General features: G+C 37.4%; 1 protein-coding gene across 2 annotated transcripts in view; it reads right to left on the reverse strand.

The window, feature by feature from the left end:
* The window catches only part of KLHL7 (kelch like family member 7), a 59700-nt gene that overhangs the window by 33917 nt on the left and 5470 nt on the right, over positions 1–20313 (reverse strand). Inside the window, exons 2-5 of one of the 2 annotated variants that reach the window (XM_069461239.1) lie at positions 9674–9776; positions 8693–8786; positions 8319–8443; positions 879–1054 (exon numbers count right to left, since the gene is read on the reverse strand). In XM_069461239.1, the coding sequence (XP_069317340.1) occupies positions 879–1054; positions 8319–8443; positions 8693–8786; positions 9674–9776 (498 nt within the window). Of the gene's footprint in view, positions 1–878; positions 1055–7438; positions 7726–8318; positions 8444–8692; positions 8787–9673; positions 9777–20313 lie in introns of those variants that run through there. The other variant, XM_069461240.1, reaches the window with a different exon arrangement.

Below are 20313 nucleotides of genomic sequence, written 5' to 3' on the forward strand. Positions count from 1 at the left end.
GACACTCTGGGCCATGAAGAAAACAGGGAAAAAAAACATAGCTTAGATCAAACTTTTTATCTTTATAACAAAAGTAACTCAAAGCATATGATCTTATTATAATGTCTATATTAGTTTCCTATTACTGCTGTAACAAATTACCACAAATTTAGTGGCTTAAAATACAGAGAAGGATGTGGGGCTGAAAATAAAGTGAGTCTGCATATCAAAGTATTCCCCTACCCAGCTCCCAGATGCCTGCCACCCAGCTTACACCTCTGACAGTTTATCTGACAGTTCTGGAGGTCAGAGTCCAAAACTGGTCACAATCGGCTAAAATCCAGGTGTCTGCCTGGAGGCTCCATAGGATAAACCATATCCTTGCCTTTCCAGCATCTAGTAGCTGTCTGCATTCCTTGGTTTGTGGTCCCCCTTCCACTTTCAAAGCCAGCAATGGCCGGTCAGGTCTTTCTCACATTGGATCACTCTGACACCGCCTCCTTTTACATCCCTCTTCCACATTTAAGGACCCTTATGATTACACTGGACCCACCTCATAATCTCATCTCAAGATCCTTAACTTAATCAACAGAGTCCCATTTGCCATGTAAGTAACATATTCACAGGTTTTAGGGATTAGGATGTGGGCATCTTTGGGGTAAACACTGTTGTGCCTACCATGGTACCCAATGGTTATCTCTACCAAGTGGTCTCTCTCTCAAAGACCTTATAAGCACCCAGGACTTAACTTTTCCTATGAAACACACTTCGGAATACTGTGTTAAAGAACAAATTCTCTCCTAATATGACTCTTTCTCTTATCATGTATCTAAACATGAGGTATAAGAAATTGATAAGGACATTTTTACTAAAAAATGTTGAGTAGTCAATTTAGTCACCTGATCCTCTGCTCTCACAGTCAGCGTGTCCTGGTTGAGAAGATGTGTCACTCGCTTGACATCAAGTTGTAGAAATTCATCAGTTTTGTAAACTTCAGTAAAATGCTGATGAATAAAGTCATCTGCAGTTGCTTTCAATTCAGGACAGTCCAGACACTCTGCTAGCACACTTATACCTAAACACAGAAGGAAAATAAAAGAATAGAAAATCATTTTTAGAACCAAGTATAAACTGAAGATAAAGCATGACTTCAGAAAAATTAGACTGAATGAATTTCAAAAATCTGGATCCTTTTATGTTCCACTGATTTACCTATTCTTGTGCCAATACTATACCGTCTTATGAATGGCTGATTTTGATATTTTATAGAAACCCCCTTCAATGTTTTTTCAAATTTTTCTTAGCTACTATTAAATATTTTCTCTTGCAAATAATTTCATAAATAAGCTTATCACATTCTACTTTTAAAAATCCTGATGTGATTTTAATTAGAACTGCACTGAACTTTTAGATTATTTTGGGGACAGTTGACTTCTGCAACACAGAGGAACTCCATTTAAGAACACGACATATATCATGTTTGTTTATTTATTTAATTTATTCAGATATACATTTATTCATAGTGTTTATTCAGATTTTTCATGATCTTCAATGTAAATACACAATTGTCTTCACACAAACCCTATACATTTCCTATCCAGGCCTCTCTTAGCTATTTTATTTTTTGTTTTGGATGGAGTGTCCCCCTAACTGGTTACTTATGTTCTACATCAGGAGTTTGCAAAGTACTGTTCATGGGCCAAATCCAGTTCACAGCCTATTTTGTAGGGTCAGCAGCTAAAAATGGTTTTTAAATTATTTAAGGGTTGTTTGAAAAAAAAAAAAAAAGGAAGGAGAGAGGAAAGGGAAGAGAAGGGGGAAAGGAGACAGGAGTAGGAGGAACAGGAGAAAAAAGGAGACAAGGCCCACATGTGGCCCACAAAGCCTAAAATATTTGCTATCTCGCCCTTTACAGAAAAAGTATGCCAACCACACTGCTATGTAAAACCGCTAATTATTTTTGTATGTGATCTTGAGGCAGGCCTCCTTTCTAAGTCATAAGCTGAATTTTTTTCAGTTCATTATATTTGATTTTCCATGTTTCAAGTTTATGTTGTCTTTAGATAATGAGTTTTGATGCTTTCATATTTATACCATGATGCTTCTCATAACTGATGCCTGCTAACCAACTTGTCAGATGAGCTGCCATTTTCCACCTCCTTTGTAAAATGTACTCACTATCACATACTGAAGACTCATGGTGAAAAGTCTGCTGCATCTGTATACTTCTGATATTTTTACCAAGAACTATTTCTACTTTAAGGGTTTTATGTTTGTTTTTATGGCTTTGTGTTTGTTTTGACATCAGAAATTGGTACTGAAATAACGAAAGTGCCTTCAGAATCTGTTGCTATAATTTTAAGTATTTATTTTTCTCTTATAGCTTGTTAGCACAGTAAATTATGTTACTAGATTTCTTGACATTGAAATGATTATATCTTTGTGGTATTTTTGAAGTAAATCCTACCTGATCACAAAGTATTATTATTATTATTTATTTATTTATTTATTTTTGAGACACAGTCTCACTCTGTTGCCCAGGGTAGAGTGCCGTGGTGTTAGCCGAGCTCACAGCAACCTCCAACTCCTGGGCTCAAGCAATCCTTCTGCCTCAGCCTCCTGAGTAGCTGGGACTACAAGCATGTGCCACCATGCCCAGCTAATTTTTTCTATATATATTCAGTTGTCCAGCTAATTTCTTTATATTTTTTTAAGTAGAGACGAGGTCTTGCTCTTGCTCAGGCTGGTCTCGAACTCCTGAGCTCAAAGGATCCTCCCGCCTCAGCCTCCCAGAGTGCTAGGATTACAGGCGTGAGCCACAAAGTATTATTTTTAATTAATAAACTTTATTTTTCAGAGCAGTTTAGGTTCACAGCAAAATTGAGGGGAAAATACAGAGTCCCCATACACCTACTGTCGCCACACATACACAGCCTTCCCCACTATCACCATCCCACATCAGAGGGGTATTCTTTTTTATAATACATTCCATTGCTGGACTTAATTTGCTGATTTTTTAAAGCATTTATAAAAATCAGTGTTTCTAAATGAAATTAGTCTGAAGTTTTATGTGTGTTTATGCATGCACACACACGTTCTTCGTCTAATGTTGGCATTATCGTAATCCTACCTAGTACAATGAGCTGGGAAGTTTTCTACCTTTCCTATAGATTTAGAACAATTTAAATAACATAAGCATTAATCTAAGGCTTGAAAGCTTGGTAGAATTAACCCATAAAGCCTTCAAGCCTTGAGCACTAACGAGGAACAGATCTTTACCTTTTCAATTATTTCTGTGGTTACTGGCTTCAAGTTTTCTGCTTTTTAAGACAATTTTGGTCATTTTCTTTTGCTTTCATATCCACAGTTCTAATTCTTGATGTTCTTTGATCTTTTCTTCTTGATCAGACTTGCTCAATTTGTGGCTACTTTATACTGTTCTTTGAAATAATTAGCTTTTGTTTTTCTAGCCAAGTCTACAGTCTATTAGTTTGATTTTTCTACCTCGTTAATTCATGCTTTAAAGGATATTTTCTTTTACTTTTATCAGGTGTTTACAAAATTATTTTCCCTACCTTTTTTTTTTTCCCTAAGACAGGGTCGCGCTCTGTCATCTAGGCTGGAGTGCAGCCTCAAACTCCCAGGCTCAAGCTATCCTCCTGCCTCAGTCTCCGGAGTAGCTGGGACTATAAGCGTGTGCCATCATACCTGGCTCATTTTTTTTTCTTTTTTTTGTAGAGACGGGATCTCACTATGTTGCTTAGGCCGATCTTGAACTCCTGGGTTCAAGTGGTAATCCTGCCTCAGCCTCCCAAAGTGCTAGGATTACAGGTGAGAGCCACTATGCCCAGTCTTCCCTACCTCTTTGAGTAGAATACTTAAGTCAAGAAAGAATAATAAATTCATTTATTTGGAAAACATTTGAATACTATAAATTTTCTTCTAAGAAATACTCTGGTTACATTCCAAAGGTTTTGATTTATTGTGTGCTTACTGTCATATGTTTCTATATAGCATGTAAGTTCATTTTTAATACTTCTTTTAAAAGTACTTTTCTAAATATTAATAATTCTTCAGTTAAATTTCCAAGTTTTCAGAATGGGGTGAGAGGAAACAGCTATCTGTTCATAGTTAATTTCTAGTTTTACTGCACTGTAATCAGAGGATGTGGCCTGTGTCTCTTCTCTTTTAGGTGCTCCAGATTTTCTATGGCTGGAGATCAGTATTTGCAAAACTCCAAGCGTGTCTGAAAACAATTTGTGTTCTCTGATCACTGGGTAAAACATCCTGTGATATCTATCTAAACAAGTTTGTGTATCCAAATCCTTATTCTTTTTCTAAGCCTGATTTTTCAGATTTCTAGGCAATTCTGTGAGTTACTCATAAGCCTTTCCATAAATTCCCTTTGTTTAAACCAGCGACATTCAGTTTATTTTGCTTGCAACTAAGAAACCTAACCAGTACATCCTTATCTTTAACTCTTTACCTCTCACTTAGGTGTAGTACTTCTTCCAACACTTTTCTCAGAAGGGACACAGGTGATTATACATTGTTTCCTGGCAATATCCCAAATGATGATGCCTTGAAATACAATTGTTTTTTTCTCCCCTTATCATTTGCAAACCTGTGCTATTATCTTCTAACTTCAGGTTGCAGATAAAACAGATTAATGCCCATACTGATTCTCTTTCTTTTCTAAGTAACCTGTTGTATCAGTTATCTGTTGCTGCAAGATAACCACCCCCCAAATTTAGTGGCTCGTAAAGACAAAATGTATTATTTCTCATAATTCTATGGGTCAAGTTGTAGTTCTTCTGATCTGGGCTAGCTGGTTGCTGGGCTAGGGCTGGATGGTCTAGACAGGCTTCATTCACGTATTTAACAGGTAGGCTGGTTGGTCTTAGGGACACCAGCTGGGACACCTCATCTCTGCCCCAAATGATCTCTAGCCGTCTTTTCGTGGCAGCAGAAGACTTCCCAGCAGCAATGGAGGGCAAGTCCCAAAGCACAAGCATTTTTCAAGCCTCTGCTCACATCACACTTGCTAATGCCCCACAGGCTAAAGCAAGTCACATGGCCACACCCAGATCACAAGGGAGGAAAACACCTCTTGATGGGAGGAGCTACAAAGTCACATCTCAAAGAGGTGTACATATACAGATGAAAAGAATTTATGGTCATTTTTTGTAATCTACCATACTACTTCTCTATGAAAGCTTGTAAATTCTTTTTTTATATTGATTTTTCATTGTGGTAAAATACACATAACATAAAATTTACCATTAGTGACATTTACTACAATGACAATGTTGTACCACCATCACCACTATCTAGTTTCAGGACACTTTCATCACCCGAAATGTAAGTTCTCTCTTGATCTTTGGAGGTGAAAAAAGATATATCTAACTTCATTGATCAGGCCAGTACTCAGTATAACTTAGTCTGAAAGTTAGTTTTTTTAAGCCCAGATAAGTCTATTATTATTTGATTTTTGCTTTTCCTCCATCTGTTCCTTCTCCTTCTGGAATTCCTAGTTCATGTTGGTGTTCCTGCATCTTCCTCCCATGTTTTTCTTCTATCTTCTCACTAATGGCTTCCTTTTCTTGGCATTTTTGTTTTGTATCACGAGGCAGCTTCCTCTGTTTAATCTTCTTTAGTTTGAGTTTTAGGAACATCCATTCTATTTTCAACTCAATTGAGTGTCAAAAACTGGAAAATCATGGGTTTATTCCTCTTCAAACACATCCTTTCTGTTTTTAAGTTCCCTTCCATTTCTTACATTAAATTTGCCTTACGTGAACCATTCATTTTGGCTGTTGAGCTTGGTTTTCTATTCCTCAAACTACTGGGTTTCCTTTAACTTTTAATGCTCTTTGCCCAATTCCATCCGCTGCCATGGGTTCCTTTAACACTTGTGGAAATCAGATTGTTGGAATCTTTTGGGCAAAAGAGAATTGACAGGTGGTTAAACCTAAGACAGGAGTTCTCCAATCAGCTGGCAGTGAGAGCCATGCTAAGAACTAAACAGAAAGCAGGCAGAAACAGTTCCCCTAGTTACCAAGCTATTGCACTTGTCTCAGCTGGGTGGGCCACTGTCTTTGTCCCAGGCTTAGCCAGAGAATCAGGCTCCTTTCTAGGATGCGGGGCTACCCTTCCTCCCAGCTTTGTAAACAATGATGACAGAAGGTATCCAGAGGTAAAACTACTAAATGGTCTTCTCAGAAGCCTAAAGCCTAAGACGTGCTTAGCACAAACTCACTCTAAATTCCACATTATGCTTTGCACCACCATATCTACTTCCTACCTATTTTAAAACCATCTTTTCTTCGTACTTGAATCACCCCAGTAGGACATTTAAAGTGCCAAGGAGGTAGGGAAACATACATAAACCATCACCTTCTAAAAACTTCATTAAAGTAATCACCTTTTTATAATACATTTTGTGAGAATATTTATTTATGTAATGGGAAGTAAGGTTAAATCTCAAGAATATAGATTTTACTGATGAATGGAGCCCCTAACTATGGCCCAGAGAGATGGAGGGACTCATACCAGACTGTTTCTCTTGCATACATGGGATTAGAGGCCGGTCTTTTATTTCCCAATACAGGGATCTTTTCAGTACGTAGACCCATGTCTTCCTTTAAAGAATTCACCTGCATAGCTGTTTCTCCTCCTGCTTCATCCAGTCCGATTCCTTTTCTAGATATTAGGCTAACTCTCATTTTTATTCCCCTCTTCTGGCTTTTACTCCCCACTGAAATTTATTCTGCTCCCTTCCCACTTGCCTTCCAAGATCTTTCTCTACTTTTAGTGCGGGCGTGTGCAGGAAGGAGTACTGAAATGTCCAGAAGGAGGGAAGCCTAGAAAAAGGAGGGACAGAGGAGGCTTGCAAAAGTTCTCAAGCATCTCCAAGAGCCTTGGCCCTAGCTTTTGCCTTCCTGTCACACCGGCACCTCTCATCTTTTCTCCTGGGGCAAAAATCTAAGCATTGACTAGATTCTCCGGCCTCTCTTCATACTTTCCTTGATTCCACTTTTCTTTCCTCCCTGCTTTTCTAGAATTCCTACTCCAGGCCTCTTTCCTTTCTTTAATGCCTCTGAATCACAGCCAGGGTAGGAAAATGTTATTATAGTAGTCCCCGCCTTATCCAAGATTTCACTTTCTGTGGTCTGAAAACATTAAATGGAAAACTCCAGAAATAAACAACTCATAAGTCTGAAATTGCATGTTGTTCTGAGTAGCATGATGAAATCTTGTATTATCCTGCTCCATCCTGCCCAGGACATGAATCATCCCTTTGTCTAGTATATCTACACTATATATCCCACCTGCCTATTAGCCACTTAGCAGCCATCTTGGTTATCAGACAGTCTGTGCTGGTATTGCAGTGCTTGTGTTCAAATAACCCTTATCTACTTAATCATGGCCCTAAAGTGCAAGAGCAGTGATGCTGGCATATTGTTACAGTTGTTCTATTTTATTATTAGTTATGGCTGCTAATCTCTTACTCCAATTTATAAATTAAACTTTATCATACATACATATAGGAAAAAACATAGCATGCATAGGTTTTGGTAGTATCTGAAGTTTCAGGCATCCACTGGGGTCTTGGAACATATCCTGCAGGTAAGAGTGGACTACTGTACAAAGATCTGGATGTTCATTCATGTGCCACTAAAGTTCATCTCTTGGTGAAAAGCATATCATATTCTGGAAAACTCTGATCAACTTTCTCTGCTTCTCCTATCATAAACTACAAAATACTTTATTAATAGCTTCAAAATGGAGTGCTCTAGCAGTCCCTCAATTAGTATCCTAGCTTATAATCTAGGATTTTTATGTTTTCTAGTATAAAACAGCATATCTGACAATGTGGAGAGGCAGCATGGTACAGTAGCTAAGAATTAGATTACTTGAACTTCAATCCCAGCGCCTTCATGTACTAGCTATATGATCTCAGGCAAGTTACAGACTTTTAGTTTCCTCATCTGTGACAGACCTTCACATAAGTGCCTAAATAAAAGCAAACATTCATATTTACATTACCATATACCATAAAACCACTATGTGCAATCCTTATTCCTTGTCCTAGATACACGAAAACTCATCATAAATTCCATTTTATATTTTAGAAAACATTGATATAATACTTAATGAGCTTGTTGCTGTCCAGGTTAATATGCATCTCTCTAAGTTCCTCTTAAATTTTATTACTAGAAAACGTCCTAGAGGACAATGTCTTTAAGGTTAAATGAGGAAACTTATAACCATGCTTTTTTTTGGTCAAAATACACATTGAGAATTTTTTTAAAAAACAGAAATCTGGTATTTCTTACCAAGACAATTTGAAGCATCAACTTGTTCTTTCAAAAAATCAACACACATTTTCTTCACAGGTTCAATCTGATACTGGTTTGCTGCATCTAACAAAGACTGAACATTGTTGCTATTCACGGAAATTCTGCAAATAAGTTAAAGTGAATATTAATTTCCCATTATTTAAATGTTACTGTAGAATGTATTCTACTAGCCCCTGAAATCAAACAAAAAATTAAACTTGAGTTAGTACGGCATAGGATCCTTAAACTTTCATCCTTGCAGTTTTTCCTTTTGAAGAGTATATAGCACACCAATTCGTTACAACAATGCTTTGCCACAGTAGAACCCAATATTACTTTGTCTAAAACAAAAATGATCCTTCCTAACTCACCTAGCAGTATAAGCAAATTCCACAAGTTGTTCAATAATGTCAGGCTCAGCATCTTTGAGCTCTACTTCAAAGGACTTTGATTCAAGCATGTTAGCTAAAATGAAGAGAAGAAACATAAATGGCATCAGTACCACAAGTTTAACTGAGGAACCAGAACATTCCAGGCCATGTTAAGTATGGGGAATAACAGGATAGGTCTCTCTGGAAGGAAACACCCCAGCAAATCCAACATTATTGTAATAAATGCAAATTAACTTTCCATACTTGATACATGCCTTAATCTAAGAAGACAGTGAATTTGTATACTTCTTAAAAAAAAAAAGTCCAAATAAACAGACATAAAACTAGATTTAGTTTTCCCCCAACTCCTAAAGTTTAAGCACTCTTTTAAATCACTACAAGCAAAATGACTCTGATGTAGTTGAAACAAACCTACGTGAACAATGACAATTATATATATGGATCTATAGCTTGCAAAGCTCTCATTCCTCCTAAAAACACTAGTAGGTAGCTGGAGCACCAAAGAGAAAACTTAAGGCAGATACATCACATAACCTGATCAAGCTCATAAAACAGTACTAAGTAGAGGAAGCAGGACTTGGACCCAGTTTTCAATTCCAAATCTAGGGTTCTTTCTTGTTCAAAATGCTATCTATATCTCATTTTTTCTTTTTTTCAGTTTAACTTGCTAGATAAAATGTCATAAGATTTATCTGCTCCTTTGCCTTTCTACTTGAGGTTACAAAGAAAACCCTGGGCATTAAAGTAGAAGCTGTACCTCCATCAATAAAAGTATCAGGCTCTTAGGTCTAATGAAAGGATATTTTTCCTTTGCTAAATCATCACCTGACCACTTTCAATCTCTTCACTGTTCTATGGCCTTAAGTGCTTTAAAGACTAGGAAAAATGCCATATTTTCACTTAGACTCCACATAATTTTTATAGAAAACGTAATGGCATGTTTTACCTTAAGATACTTACTCGTGAACATTAAGTTAAAAAAATGACTAGCTGCAGCAAGAACAACACGATGAGCAGGTATCTTTCTTTCCTGGACCATGAGGATCACATCACACAATGTTTTCTAATCAAAAGAAAAATATATAAAATTAAAAGGGCTCACTAGGCCTAGCTTAGCATGCTCTCTCTCTCTCTGTCTATGTGTATATACACACACACACACACACACACACACACACACACATATATATATAAACAGGTGCTTGCCAAATGCTTTATTGCTATTTTCTATGTAAATCCAGTCTTTTTCTAGCAGAGAATTTCTTTCTAAGACATATTTAGGAAGAACTGACAGAGTTGCCGTCATGTAGTTCAAAATTTGGCACTGAGTTTTCCCGACAGTCAAGAAAAAAATTTCCTCATCATCAGAAATGAAGAAGTCTACTAATCCCTTAGGGAAACCAAAATTTTCCTTCTGATACAAATTCTAAGATATTTCTCATGGTAAGCGTTTTCTGGGACAAATTAAATGACACAATATCAATGCTCCCGATAATTTTTCAAACACAGCAATCACTTTTTATATGATTTTTTTTCAATTATCTATCCTCGATAAAAGCCAGCACACACAACTGCATTTCCCAAAAAAGTAGCTTTCATAGATCTAACGTCAAACAGAAATAACTCAGAGTACACAGAGTGGATGAACTGAATGCCCCTTCAGCAATCTTTCCTTAAATAACACTTCTCTCAAATATACTTCTGAGAGAAGCTGGATAGCAGTCAGTTTTACATTGTGATTTCTGACCAAGGCCAAAATAGTGTCACTCTAGGCTGCTGAAAGAAGGCAGCTCTAGAGTAAATACTTCATAAAAATGTGGGGAAAATGGAATATTAAAGAAGAAAATTAAGATTTACTGGAACCCTTATAGATGAATTTAAAGAAAAAATAAATGTCCTTTCTGTCAAATAAAATTTTGATTTCTTAATGAAGTTAAAGATATAATGTACAGGTTAGGCTCACAGAAACTCTGGTGCCTGCAATGTATTAAGCACTGTCCTAGGCACCGTGAATATGAAGTGAATAATATATTTAGAGAAAAAACGATCTATCAGTCACAAATCTAAATAATGGGCTAGCAGCTCAAAGGACTTGCATTTTGCAAATTTTAAGTGCTTTACTATAAAAACTATTACTATAGTTTCTGATAGATAAATCATTACTATTTCTGATAGATAAATCACGACTTTATTACTTTGTGAATAAAAATCGAAATAAAATGTTAATGTTTAGAATGAGAGAGAAAATGGGCCCCAAATAGCAGGCTAAGAAATGAATTAAAATTTCATTTTTACAGCTTCTTTGAAGATTTTAAAAAATAAGGCCTATAGACTATTGCTTAGAAATTATATGCAGATTACTTATAGCTAAAGATATTTTTATTCCATAGTGTCTTAAATTTTTATATTTTCATTTCCTTTTATATGGTGAGGGAGTACAGAGTAGGCATAGTTCTCTGGTGATTCTGTATATACCACACCAAAACATACCAAATAGCAAAACTAAGCTAACTATTTGGTTATCACCAAAATAAGCTGATCAAGTTGCTTGAGAGAAAGGAGAGTAAGGGGAGAGGTAAGAGGGAAGCAGGAAGAAGAGGGAAGAGGAAGAAAATAGCAAGCAAATCAGATTGTATCAGATCATAAGGTTCTTACAGGGGAGGAATCTATGGCTACTGATGAAAACTTCCATAAAACATAGGGCTACGCCAGCTGCCGTGGCTCACGCCTGTAATCCTAGCATTCTGGGAGGCCAAGGTGGGTGGATCGTTTGAGCTCTGGAGTTCGAGACCAGGCTGAGCAAGAGCGAGACTCCATCTCTATTAAAAATAGAAAAATTAGCAGGGTGTGGTAGCGTATGCCCATAGTCCCAGGTACTCAAGAGGTTGAGGCAAGAGGATCGCTTGAGCCCAGGAGTTTGAGGTTGCTGTGAGCTAGGCTGATGCCCCGGCACTGTACTCAGGGCAACACAGTGAGACTCTGTCTCAAAAAAACCACAAAAAACAAAAAACAAAAAAAACAAAAAACAAACACAGACACAGGGCTAAACCAAAATTAAGCAAAACCATTCCCAAGGCATACTCTCAAGAATAGTTTATAAGTAAAGTAAATTCACAGGCACTAAAGGAAGTTGGAGAAATGGAGATCTTTGTACAGCAACTGAGTTTTAGTCTAAGATTAATCTCCAGTTAGATATTAATGTTCTGTGCGTGTGGGTGAAATGGGATGAGCCTTCTGTATCCAAATGGTACATTTACTTGATTATAATAAGATAGATTGATAATTTTCAATAATATCAATTTGGAAGAGGTATAGTCACAGACAAGAAATGGGAAGAGATACAGACCCAGGTAAGTTGGAGAATATGAGAGACAACAGGTCCTAGATGAGCTGAAGAGTGAGAAACCTAAAACAAAAACAAAAAAACTAACTTTTGAACAATAAAAGTTCACTGGTTAAACTTAAGAAAAAAACCCAACTTGCAATTCTTCTGTTTATTTGTTCTCTCTTAATTGTTCTCTCTTTGTATGTGTTATATTTATAAGTGTTATCTTTAGTCTCTTATGACCAGCATAGATTTCATCATGACTTAGTCTGAAGTTCTTACCATCTAAGATAATTTTTAGCAGGGTTTAGTTCAATCCTTCATATTTAACATGCTTCATCTTATATATGCCATCTTCTTTTATGCTATGTATTATGCTTCCTTGCTGTCTTCTTTTTAATATGCCAGTTAAAGTGCCAGGTGCTATTTTGATCAAATTTTCTTTGCATGTTTTTCTTCCTTTAGGGACTTATTTATGCATCTGTCAACTACTTGCTAACTGCATCCAGAAGGGGATTAATCAAATATTATTCTAGGAATGCAAGGAGAAGTCAAAAACAATGACTCTATTACTGTAATTTATCATATAAATAGGCTAAAAGAGAAAAACTTCATGTAGAAAAATTTCCATAGATGCCAAGAGTGTGTGATAAAATTAAAAGTTAATTTCCTAAGACACTTTAATAAATAAAATGATGTGTCTGTATACTGAAGTCATTTGTCAGAGATCAACAGTAAACATCACATGTAATAGTGAAATAGCAGAGGCATTCTCATTCAAGTTTGAAAAAAGGTATACATATCCTTTTCATTACTATTATCCAACATTGTTTCGGAAATTTTAGCAAATCAGTAAGAAAATAGGGATAAATCAACTCAACAATTATAGAACTAACACGAAAAGTCAGTAAAATGGCCAGACACAAATAAGATAAATATGAAAAAGCAATTAGCTATCCCATATGTGACAAGCCATAAAGGAACACAAAAGAGAAAAAAAAAATTTCAAGTCACAGCAGCAACAAGATAATTAGAGATTGAGAAATAAACATAAGAAATGTGAGGGATCTTCATTAAGTGGGAATTTGATATGAGATAAGGATACTATTTCAAAAATATGGTCAGAAGGTAGAGACCAGGGAATGTTTTTTGTTTTTTTTTTTTTGAGACAGAGTCTCACTCTGTTGCCCAGGCTAGAGTGAGTGCCGTGGCGTCAGCCTAGCTCACAGCAACCTCAAACTCCTGGGCTCAAGCAATCCTCCTGTCTCAGCCCCCCGAGTAGCTGGGACTACAGGCATGCACCACCATGCCCGGCTAATTTTTTCTATATATATTTTTAGCTGTCCATATAATTTCTTTCTATTTTTAGTAGAGATGGGGTCTCGCTCTTGCTCAGGCTGGTCTCGAACTCCTGAGCTCAAACGATCCACCCACCTCGGCCTCCCAGAGTGCTAGGATTACAGGCGTGAGCCACCGCGCCCGGCCGAGACCAGGGAATGTTTATGGCAGTGAAACTATTCTGTAGGATACTATGGTGGATACAAGTCATTATTCATTTGTCAAAACCCATAACATGTACAACAAAGGGTAAACCCTAATGTAAACTATGGACTTTAATTAATAATAATGTAACAACAATGACTCATCAATTCTAACAAACATACCACACTAATGCACAATGTTAATAATAGGAGTAACTGGGGGGAGGGAGGTGAGGGAATAAATGGAAGCTCTCTGTACTTTCTGCTTAATTTTCCTATAAACCTAAAACTGCTCTATAGAATAGAGTCTATCAATTTAAAATAATGTGTTGAGAGATCAGATATTTGAAAAAATGTTATAGGAAGAACTTAACCATTTAGGGAAAACATTAGATTCTTCACTCATAATGTAACTCCCTCTTCCTCTGGGAAGGAAGCTTCAGTCCTTTTCTCCACCCATCATGAGTGGAAGAGTGACTACAGGATAGACAAGAGTGTGGCAGAGGTCACTGACCACACACAGCCAGGTCTCCTGGCTCATTCTTCTTCCCTAAGTCTGCCCCTAAATTGGGACATAGTTCATTGGGGGCAGGGGAAGATTGTTCCTATTAATCAGCTGCTCTGCCTCAGATGGGGTGGGTTAAGTTTAGTTTAGGGGAGATAAAACAGGAAGCCCAATTTTATGCTCAAGTCAAAGCCACATCCTCCAGTCTGTCTTCACCATTAATTTATCTGTCTCTATGTCTACTTCTCAATTATTCAGAACTGGTAGTGAAGAGCCTCTCAAATCTGTAAGTATAGACACTCAAGCATCACAGAAGAAGACAGAGACTTTGGTGCAGCTTTAGTGCTTGCAAGCTTGGTGGGCTTTTGCAGGAAGAGTCCTTTGGCTCTAGGAAAGGCTCACCCCAAAACAGGCAGGCACTTTAAGCATCTGTTGGTACAATGACCTTTTGTTCTTTATTGAGTTTGCCAGTCAGGACTGTAAAAGGCAGCTAGGTCCATGTAAGCTCTAAAGCATTGTATGAGATTTTAGCTTTTAATAGTATGTGCTGTCACTAGTAGAAGGCATGCAATCAACAGCCCCAAATTCATTGTAATACCAAGGAGGGGACTGAGGAATGACTAACCTTTGGGTTTATATGGCTTGTCAACAAGGTTCTACAATCAGTCCTTCCCTGAGTGATTTCAAGTTGCCACTGGGTATAAATCCCTGAGCAGACTGTAGATTCACCTATATAGTTGGGTAGTGGATTTAAATCACTGAAAAGATAAAGGGAAATGGGGCCCTTATTATATAGTTACATAGGATAAATCATCTTGAATCGAGTTACCAGAAAATCCTCAACAGAGCCATAATAAACTCAAAGGTTGAGAGAAAAATTAAAAAGACCTCTAGGAATAATGCTTGTTCCAAAAAGCAAAGAAAACCAGGATGAACTTAAACATATATACAACCAGAATAAGGCAAGTGGGAAAGTGAAAGAAAAACAAGGGAAGACTCTCAAAGTGAGAGAAGGCATTTCCTTCCTTAAGGGAAATGTATAACAAGCCAGGCCCAATAGCTTTGAATGGGAAAGGAGATACATTTTGGTATAACTGCCCTTCAAGAGATGAGGTTAAGAAAAAAAGAGCTAATTTTGTTGTTATTTATTCAAGGAAGGTGTTATGGACCAAAGAGGAATGGAAGAAGAGAAGAATTCAGGAGTGGATTAAAAGCTCTCTCAGAAAAAGCCTAGATCTAAGAAAATTTTATAAAATTCCTCTTAAAGCTAAAGAATTTTTTAAAAACTTAGAGGACTTCCCTTTAAGACTGGGACAACTATAATGGGTGATTACAATAAGTTCTGATAGATCTGAAAAGGAAAATCAGTAATAGAATATTTCTTGCATTATTAAGTAATTTTCAAGGTGACATTGATGGGAATACAGTTGTGGCATATGCTATAGCGGAATGGGGAAGTTTGTGGAATTAAGACTCTAAGGGAGAGTACTAGATAACATTAATGGAAGTCAAATAACCCCAAAATGGCCCAGGCCTAAGGTAGATGCTGGAGTTCCCATAATTGGAATTAACTTTCTGAGGGTGGTGAAGGCTGGCAGTAACTGAATCAATCCTGAACACATGGAACCTCTTATTTTCCATGGGAAACTGTAGGAAAGGCATTAGAGGAAGAAGTATAATATGTCATCAAAACAAACATCTGGGCACAAAATCAAAAGGAAAGGAAAAAGAAGGAAAGTATTCTAACCTAAGAAATGTTCTACATGATACAGAAAGGAAAAGATCTAATTTAAGCAGGTTAACAAGTCAGCTGGGGCTGCCTGAAAGGAACAAATGTATAACAGAGGAAAACTGGACACTAGAGACATAACCCATTTTGACACAAATAGGTAACAGAAAGGAACATGTTTGCTGCCACTGAGTTTGCAAGGCCTGGAAAATTCAAATATTGAGGAAAGGCAACGTTTTGATGAGCATGGTGTAAAGGACGTATTGGTCCCTATGGAACTATAGGCCTTAAAGGAATGTTAAGGTCATTCTTCAGCTGAGACAAATGGAGAAGAAAGGAAGAAAGACTCCTCCAAGAGACAGGATGCACAGACATGAGCAATTTCACAGCATGACAGGATCATAATGGGGACACAAAGGTGCAGAATAATCAGGAAGATCAGAATTGTAGAGAATAAAGGCCACAAACTGCTCTGCAGAACTGCCTGCTACAAATGTGGATCACTCTTCTCTTCAAAATGAGGGAGGGCTTTGTCACTAGACAGAACTCAATCATTTCAGCACTGGGTTGTCAGGAACACAGGGTTCAAAAAAGAAATTAAAATCAAGCTTTAAATGTGCAGTGTTGACAAAAGGGCAAGAAGGGAAATTCTAGGAGACCTGAAGGCTGAGTATATCACTCTGACTCTGGCAAATTTCTAGCAATTGCCTAAGAAAAATAATGTGTTCTATACCTGAGAAGCATCATTATGCATAGATGAGCTCTCTTTTATAGATGGTAAACAGTGCCCCTATTAGCCTCTTGATGGATGTTTCCTCCCAGCTGAGTTTAGTCTATAGGTTATAGACAGCCAACACAGACTAGCAACCTCAACCTGTCAAAGCCAAAAGCTTCTTTTTTTCTTTGGGAGATTTGCTTGTATCTTTTTAGGTCTGTTAGGGTAGAAACGATGCTGTGCTAATTTTAAGAATCCCAGGGACCCTCTGACATACTGAAAAAGTATGGCACCAATTACCTTGAAATTGGAGAAATTCAGCTTTGGAGGGTGCTAAACTAACTAAATCCATTCCAGTGGAAGACAGCCCACATTGCAGCTGCTGAAGAAGCTACCCTGACTGTAGCTTAACTTAAGCTAATATTTTTTGGCTGAAGAGACTGAGCAGTATAAGAAACCAGGGGGAGCCAATATTTGGAATTCAACTGCCTTTAATGTTAATGCAGAGAGAGAACATAGATGTGGGAATTTATTAATGAAAGGGCTCAAAACAGTCAAATTTGGGGGATTTTATATTGCTAACATGGAATAAGACAGAATGCTTTAACTCATCATTGGTTCACTGCAGAGTATCTGGAGAGCTATCAATGACACCTTGGCTTAGAAAAATTCAAGATGGGAAACAGAAGTAAAACTCCAACAGGTAGTGCTTACTTAATGGATATTTACCTATTTCAAAGCTTTCTAGGGTAAAAATTTAAACAACCTCCTAAGTTGGTCTTTGGAGGATATACAAAAGAAGAGTTACTGGTAGAGGAGACCAGACATATAAGCATTTAAAATAGAACAAAGCATTCCCTGTGCTAGAGAGAAAATAGAAAACCCAAAAGACAAGGCAAACTTGGAAATAAGAACTTATGGCTTTAGGGTAGGGCTATGGTGTCTGAATCCTACCATTTGACCCTCTGAGACTCTCAACTCAGGGAGTTTATATAAGAATCAATAACCAAATAAGACATCACATTATTGATCAATGAGGCAACACATTATTGATCAAAGGTCAAGTACTTGCTAATCCTGCATATGCAGTGCTTCTCTAGTAAAAGTTGAAAAATGAGGTTTTATTTGAGAAGCTGATATAGATAGGCCTTTTAATCACCCCTGCATATCCCAATAATCTAAATCTTGATATTTTCATATTCATATGTCCTCCCAAGGGAAAAGAGAGGGAGATGACTGGGCCCAAACCCAGCTTATGGAGTCCATCATACAATGCATCTTACCTGTCCCACTTAGCAGATGGAGTCCTTAAGTAGAAGAATGTAGTTCTTAACAGAGTAATTTCACCATTAATAAAACAGCAATGTCTTAAATTCTAAATTAGATTAGCAACTCCTCTTTCATTGGGCAAAGTTAGGAAGTGAGACAGATAGGAGCTCAAGATATCCCATTTCCTTTCTTTTGAGTCAAAGTCAGAAATGTTCTTCTCTTCCAGTTCCCTCAGTCTCTTTACCTCTGCCTCTACCACCATATACAGACAGATACATACACACACACATACACACCATTCTCCTTCCAGGAAAAAGCCTTTTATTTCAGTGCTTTTCAAACCTTATTTATATAGCAGAATCCATTCTCAAATGAGCTAATCTCATATAATTTATACAGACAAAATAGTTTCCCTGTTGCCAGAAAAACAGTCTGGCAACCAAGAAATGGAAGAGGTTCCCCTCAATATTATTCTTAATGATTTACTTACAAAAAATTTGTTTCTGATTTCAGCAATTAGTCTTTCTGTTAGTGGGTTCTGCTAGTTTAGAGATTTGGGGACCCAAAAGAAGAATGGTTAAACCAAGTAAGATAAAAATGTTTCCTCTGCAACCTGCCCATTTTGGCCTCCTTATTTTTACCTCCTCTTCAGGTAAAAAGAACAAAAGATAGAGCTCTGAAGGCCAGGTTATGGATGAATATTCATTATAAATTCATGACAACCTCAATAGGAACTTCAAAAACACTCTCAGCCCTCAAACCATTTCCATTCTTCACAAAGACTACTTTCCCCAACCTCCAGCTTCTTCCACCTCCATTTTAGCAGATGATCTCATCTCCTATTTCTCAGGGAAAACAGAAGTCTTTGGATAGAAACTCCTTTATCCTTTTGATTCCAAACATACCTACCTACCAACCCTCTCCTTCTTCCCACTTCTTATGGAAAAGGACCTGTACAATATTTACTTTGGATCTCATCTTGGGAATTATCTATCAGTTACCCACCCATTCTGTCTCATATATATTCAACCTCTACATCTAAAATGGATTTTCCCACTAGTTTTTAAAGCCACTTACCTATCACTTCTCAACCATTTGGCTAAGATCAAGTATAAAGCCACTCATCTCTCTCCCATTTAAATAAATAAAATCAAGCAATCAACCTTCACTTGACTCCCTTAATTCCCTCAGGGCCAAATTTCTCAAAAAAGCTGTCTCAATTTCCTCATATTCTACTCATTTCAGCTCACACCTATCTGACTCCCATCTGTCTCACAATCAAAATAACTCTCACTGCAGTTAACAAACCCCTCTGTGTTCCTACTGCTATAAGCATTTTTAGTTTCAATCTTATTCTGACCTCTCAATGGCTTCAAAATTTGCAGTTATGCTTCTGAATGCAGCACCTTAGATAGCTTGGCCATCCTGACTTCTGTGATCCTCCTTCTGAAACAATTTCGTCCCTGATTTTCAAAAGTCTAATTTTTCTCCTACCCTTCTGGCTATTCCTATTTCATCTCCTTTATAAGCTTATTCCTTAGTCTTTATCATAGACTCTTGACTCCCCACAGCTTCAATAAAGAAGTTATCTTCCATCTGTAGATAATTCACAAAATTATATCACTAACCCACAACTCTCCAGACCTGTCAACTTGTCAAATATGAGTCAATGTCCCAATGGCATCACTAATTAAACATATCTAAAACACAAATTACAAACCTTTCCCCAATACCTTGATCCCTTTTCAATACCTCCTCTCTCAGTGAAGTGTCATCCTTCATCTAGTTATGCATTCTAGAACCCTCGAGGTCATAAATAACATCCTGCATTGAATCCCTCAGTTTCCAATCAACCACTAGCATCACAACAGAAACAAAGATAGCCACATTTATTGAGATCTTACTTGTTACTAGGTTATATTTTCAGCTATCTTAATTTGGTTATCTAAATTTAGTTATCACAATCATGCATGGTAGTTATCATCAACAAGTCCTGTTCATTTTACCTCCTAAATCTTTTGACTATATCATCCTTTCTTCATGGTTATTGCTGTTTGCTGCCATCATCACCTCAGTCCAAAGGACCATAATGTCTCACTGGACTATTGTAACAATTGCCTGTTTGGTCTGCTAGCGGCCACTCTGAGAGTTCCCTAATTCATTCACTAGAGTAGTAACTCATCTTTTTCAAAAGAAAAACAGATATTACCCACCCACCCCTACTTGCACACATACTTACAAGGGTTTTGGATTAAGAGCAAAACCCCCTAATCTGACTTATGAAGCTATGCATGGGCAGGTCTCTAGCTGTTTCTCCAGTTACATCTTGTACCATCTTCCGCCTTATGTTCTGTGCTCCAGTCATGCTGACCTTTAATCAATCTCTCGTACTTGCCAATCTATAATAAAGTAGGTCTCCAACTCAGAGCCTCCGCACGTTTTTCCCTCTACATAAGAAGTTCTTCCCTCTTATCTTTACCTAGGTAACACTACTTTTATTTCAGCTCTCAATTACCACTTCCTTAGGGAAACCTTCCTGATGGTCAAATCACCCGTCCATATGCCCTCATTGCATC

This window comes from Eulemur rufifrons, chromosome 29 (assembly GCF_041146395.1).
Source record: "Eulemur rufifrons isolate Redbay chromosome 29, OSU_ERuf_1, whole genome shotgun sequence".
In the NCBI taxonomy this organism is placed as follows: Eukaryota; Metazoa; Chordata; class Mammalia; order Primates; family Lemuridae; genus Eulemur; species Eulemur rufifrons.